General features: G+C 58.8%; 1 protein-coding gene across 1 annotated transcript; it reads left to right on the forward strand.

The window, feature by feature from the left end:
- Positions 1 to 329: 329 nt before the first annotated feature.
- On the forward strand, positions 330 to 5,527 carry SYVN1 (synoviolin 1; the record flags this gene model as incomplete). The annotated part of the gene is made up of 15 exons (XM_079709206.1): positions 330 to 461; positions 687 to 779; positions 866 to 1,018; positions 1,156 to 1,204; positions 1,624 to 1,727; positions 2,376 to 2,502; positions 2,599 to 2,698; positions 2,776 to 2,841; positions 2,937 to 3,053; positions 3,148 to 3,311; positions 3,599 to 3,727; positions 3,824 to 3,976; positions 4,065 to 4,251; positions 5,086 to 5,237; positions 5,314 to 5,527. The coding sequence occupies 15 exons, from the start codon at positions 330 to 332 to the stop codon at positions 5,418 to 5,420; spliced, it is 1,833 nt and encodes a 610-aa protein (XP_079565332.1). The 3' UTR covers positions 5,421 to 5,527.

The raw sequence follows: 5,527 nt of genomic DNA on the forward strand, positions 1-5,527 counted from the left end.
CCTCCTCTTCCGACTCTGCTGCCTTTCCTCATTTTTCCCTGGAGGCGGCGGTCTGGCAGGCGGCGTGGAAAGAGCCCTAGATCTGAAACAAGACTAACCCAGGCTGCTGGCCTTGCGTCAGTGTGATCACTTAACCCCTTTGAGTCTCAGTCTTCTAATTTGTAAAATGGGGGAGTATATGCTATTCTTGATGCGATGATGGTGAGGACGAAGTGAGGTTTCCTTTTCTTTCTCCTGTTTATTAGCACTGCGTCTCAGGCACTGTGCTAGGTGTGCACAGTATGGGCATCACACAGTTCTTTCCCCCTGCAGGTCCCTAGGCCAGGGCAATGTTCCGCACCGCCGTGATGATGGCGGCCAGCCTGGCGCTGACCGGGGCCGTGGTGGCTCATGCCTACTACCTCAAGCACCAGTTCTACCCCACCGTGGTGTACTTGACCAAGTCTAGCCCCAGCATGGCAGTGAGTTCAGGGCTCAGGGAGGGAGGAACTCCCTGGGAGGGAAGGAGGAGTCTGTTTGAGACAGGGGTGGGGCTAAAGGTCAGGTAAGTAGGAGACAAGTGAAGTAGCTGCCAGGCCTAACTTTGAACAAACTCTGATGGGGATGTGGAGAGGTTCCTGAATGATGAGCCCCGGACAGAGCAAAGCAGAAAGTGACCTCAAACCATAGCCTCTCTTCACTCCTAGGTCCTGTACATCCAGGCCTTCGTCCTTGTCTTCCTCTTGGGCAAGGTGATGGGCAAGGTGTTCTTCGGACAGCTGAGGGCAGCAGAGATGGAGGTGAGATGTTCATGGCTCCAAAGGTGAGGGGCAGGGAGCTGGGCAAGCAAAATGTCTGAGTTCCACATCATTCCTTGCCCAACCAGCATCTTCTGGAACGTTCCTGGTATGCTGTCACTGAGACTTGTCTGGCCTTCACTGTTTTTCGGGATGACTTCAGCCCCCGCTTTGTTGCGCTGTTCACTCTCCTCCTCTTCCTCAAGTGTTTTCACTGGCTGGCTGAGGACCGTGTGGACTTTGTGAGTTGGGTCGGGGGTGGGGGCGTTCTCTGGAGCACACAGAGGGCTGGAGGGCAGGCTTGTGGAGTGAGGGCTGGGTTGGAGACATGGGGTGAGCCCCAGCCTTCCTGACGGGCCCCCTCTCTTCTCTGCCTTAGATGGAACGCAGCCCCAATATCTCCTGGCTCTTTCACTGCCGCATTGTCTGTGAGTGAGACCCGTGGGAGTGGAGAGGAGGGAGCTGGAGGGAGAAGAGGCGCCATGGAGGACTGGAACGTGAAAAGTCACTAACCGTGGACGGACCTGTACCCTAGAGCACAGGCTGCCCTCGGCCCTCAGCTGTACAGGAAAGATAATTTAGGAAGCTAATTTGCATCATCTCTGCCTGTTCCACTCCAGGGCTTCTCAACTGCCTAGCCCCTTAGCTCTTTGCCTCCTCACCTGGAGCTTGGGCCACCCCTAGGCAGAACTGGAGTTCCCAGGGGGCTGGGTTCAGTGGAGTGTGCCCACCTGACTAGATGGCTGGGGCCATGGTGGGCTTGAGGGTGGGAGCTGTCTTAGAGCAGGAAGTGGCTGTCAGGCCCTGGGCTGACCCCACCAACCTCCCATTTGGGGGGTCCCCACAGCCCTTATGTTCCTCCTGGGTATCCTGGACTTCCTCTTCGTCAGCCATGCCTATCACAGCATCCTGACCCGTGGGGCCTCTGTGCAGCTGGTGTTTGGCTTTGAGGTAAAACTGGCTTGGGAGGTTGGGAGGACAAGCCCAAGGTGGCACTGTTGTGCCCTGACAAACCTTTATCGAGCACCTGCTCTGTGGCCAGCCCGTGTGGGCCACCAAGGAGCAGCCATCAGTCAGTCCCAGCCCCTGCCCTCTACGCGCTCCTAGGAGAGTGGGGACGGCGCAGAAAGGCGCGTGTGGAGGAGGAGCCCTGACCTGGCGCTCAGGGAAGGCTTCCTGGAAGTTGATGCCAGAGGAGCTGGCTGTTGATGGACAGAAGGAATTAGCTTGATGGACAGCTGGGGAGGTGTGTCCCCAGCAAAGGAAGAACGTGTCCAGTGACAACAGTTCACGTCTGTTCAGTGCTTTCTGTATGCCGGGCCCTGTGCTGAGCACTTGACCTGCATCTCTTTTAATCAGCAAAACAACGTTGTTACAAAGGAACAGTTAATTCTGTCATTTACAGACAAGCAAACTGAGGTTCAGAGAGGTCTACGAGTCGCTGAAAGTCATACTAGCTAGTGAGTGGAGAAGCTAGGAGGACCCCGGCTGTGTCCAAGCCTGTGCTTGTACCGTGGCACTCCGCTGTGCACGGGCCTGGGGACAGCAGTTTGGCTGGAGCCCGGGACCCGTGTCCTTATGTCCGTCCCCCGCCCCCAGTATGCCATCCTGATGACCATGGTGCTCACCATCTTCATCAAGTACGTGCTGCACTCTGTGGACCTCCAGAGCGAGAATCCCTGGGACAATAAGGCCGTGTACATGCTCTACACGGAGCTGTTTACAGGTGAGACGAGCCTGGCCTCCCCTAACCTGCACCAGTGTCCCCAGCCCTGCCTACCAGGTCCTGTGACCTGCCGCTCTCTGCACCCCTTGCCCCCAGGCTTTATCAAGGTTCTGCTGTACATGGCTTTCATGACCATCATGATCAAGGTGCACACTTTCCCTCTCTTTGCCATCCGGCCTATGTACCTGGCCATGAGGTGAGCCTAGCCCTGCCCTGCCACAGCTCTGACCCCTCCCCTCCGTCTCCCTCCTTCTACTGAAACTGTCTTTTCAGGCAGTTCAAGAAAGCTGTGACAGATGCCATCATGTCTCGCCGAGCTATCCGCAACATGAACACGCTGTAAGTGAGCGTGTCCTAGCTGCTCGCCCAAGCTGTGCCCCAGGTGCCCCGCCTGCAGCTCTGGTCTCGACGCGTCCTCGGTCTGTCCTAACCAGGTATCCAGACGCCACCCCAGAGGAACTCCAGGCGATGGACAACGTCTGCATCATCTGCCGAGAAGAGATGGTGACTGGTGCCAAGAGACTGCCCTGCAACCACATTTTCCACACCAGGTGGAGATGCCCTGAGCAGCCTGCACAGCAGGGAGTGGCTTTGGAAGGCAGACCCCTAGGCACCTGCTAACTGTTGCCTGGTCTTGACCCCCAGCTGCCTGCGCTCCTGGTTCCAGCGGCAGCAGACCTGCCCCACCTGCCGTATGGATGTCCTTCGGGCGTCGCTGCCGACCCAGTCACCACCGCCCCCTGAGCCTGCGGATCAGGGGCCACCACCTGCCCCCCACCCCCCGCCACTCCTGCCCCAGCCCCCCAACTGTGAGTGGCCCTCATCTGGCCATCCAGCACACTGCTGGGTTCTCGCCCCAGACTGGGAGTGGGAAATGGCGGAGGTGAATCAGAGTCCCTGCCCTCGAAGCTCAGTCTGGGGCTGGGGGGCTGGTCACAGGAAGAGACGCAGATGATTGCGGTCATGTCTGATCCGGGCTGGGCTCAGAGAGGGCCTGTGGGAGCAGAGGACAGAGCCCCAACACCCGGTCCCTTGCCTGCGATTTGGCTCTATCTCAGTTTGGACCTTTTCTCACCACCCCGTCCTCTCTCTGCAGTCGCCCAGGGCCTCCTGCCTCCCTTCCCTCCAGGCATGTTCCCGCTGTGGCCCCCCATGGGCCCCTTTCCTCCTGTCCCACCTCCCCCCAGCTCTGGAGACGCTGTGGCCCCTCCGTCCACCAGTGCAGGTGAGTCTTTTGGGTGGCATGCCAGCCAGGGCGGTGGAAGGGAGGGAGGCAGAGGCCCCTCAGAACAGATAACTTCCTGTTCTTGCTCTCTCGCAGCGCTTTCTCGGCCCAGTGGAGCAGCCACAACCACAGCTGGTTCTGCTGCCTCTGCCCCAGCACCTGGCTCGGCCTCCACCCCTGACGCTGGCCCTGCCGCAGGCTTCCCCTTCCCTCCCCCCTGGATGGGCATGCCACTGCCTCCACCCTTTGGTAAGCTGGGCCGCTCTTGGGGTTGTTTTGGGAGGTGGGGGGTGTCGGGCCCGGGCAGCCCAGGCTGAGCCCCTCTCTCTCTCTCCAGCCTTCCCCCCGATGCCTGTGCCTCCTGCCGGCTTTGCTGGGCTGACTCCAGAGGAGCTGCGGGCTCTGGAAGGCCACGAGCGGCAGCACCTGGAGGCCCGGCTACAGAGCCTGCGCAACATCCACACGCTGCTGGATGCCGCCATGCTGCAGATCAACCAGTACCTCACCGTGCTCGCCTCCCTCGGGTCCGTCTACACGGGGGCCAGAGTGGGCAGCAGGGGTGTGGGGCTGCCGAGAAAAGGCTCCCAGCAGTGGTTCTGGGCCTTTTTCTCCCCTGCCACCCTGTGATACGTGTCGATTCGGGCATTCTATCTGTTGGCACACCCAAGGTGTCGGGGTTCTTGGTGCCTTTTTATCCTCCCACTGCAGAAGGCCTGTCTGGATCTAAGGAGGAGTGGTGTTTATTAGAGAGCTATCCTTGAATCTTGTCCTCGTATATAGTTCCCAGTACTTCAGTTAATCATGTATACTCTCTTGACACAGGGTGACACTTTGACTGGGAATCGCTGCCCCTGATCTGAGACAGCAAATACAAAGTCACTTGGAGCCAGCTTGGCCCCGAGTTCAAGTCCTGATCTTATTACTCGCTCTGTGACCTTCATTACCTTATTTGAATAGAGTTCTAATTCCTATTCGCAGGGGACATATACAAAGTGCCTGGCACCCAGCAGTGTCGGTACAGACTTGGAGGGGAGCTTGAGTCTGAGACTTGCGTGCTTTGTGTGTTATTCAGTGCACTGTCTTAGTTGGTACTCTAGAAGGTGCCTGGCCTCTCAGAGTGGCAACTCTGCAGTGTAACAGTGAACAAGGCCAACGGTCCCTGCCTGCAAGTGGTTTACAATCGATCTGTGGTGTCGAATTCCAAGAATTCACTCAACGTGTGTTCAGTCGTGTCTGCCAGTCACTGGGGATGTGAGGCACATCGGCACTGGAACGCACCCTGCAAGGCTCACGGAGGGCAGAATCTCTCGAGTCGTGCCAGGATGCCAAGGCCCTCCTCTTGTCCCTTCTCTTCCTAGGCCCCCCCGGCCTGCCACCTCAGCCAACCCCACTGAGGAGACTGCCCCTACAGCTGTCACTGCTGCCTTCTCCACCAGCACCCCCAGCTCCGAGGCCACCACCCCATCCCTGGGAGCCTCCCCACCAGCCCCTGAACCTGAAAAGCCTTCAGGTAGTTGCGGTCAGCCTACAGTGGGGTGGGGCAGGGGACTTCTCTGGGTTCCGCTTCTGGACCTCTCTGTCCCCAGCTCCTGAGTCAGCGGGCACCGAGGAGCTGCCTGAGGATGGGGAGCCTGATGCAGCAGAGCTCCGCCGCCGTCGCCTGCAAAAGTTGGAGTCCCCTGTTGCCCACTGACACTGCCCCAGTCCTGGCCCCTGCCCCCACTCTTGAGCAGTCCTCGCTGGAACACATCCTGCCACCAAGTGCCAGCTCCCTCTCTATCTGCACCAGGGAGTAGTAAC

Source organism: Hyperoodon ampullatus, assembly GCF_949752795.1.
Source record: "Hyperoodon ampullatus genome assembly, chromosome: 7".
Lineage (NCBI taxonomy): Eukaryota > Metazoa > Chordata > Mammalia > Artiodactyla > Ziphiidae > Hyperoodon > Hyperoodon ampullatus.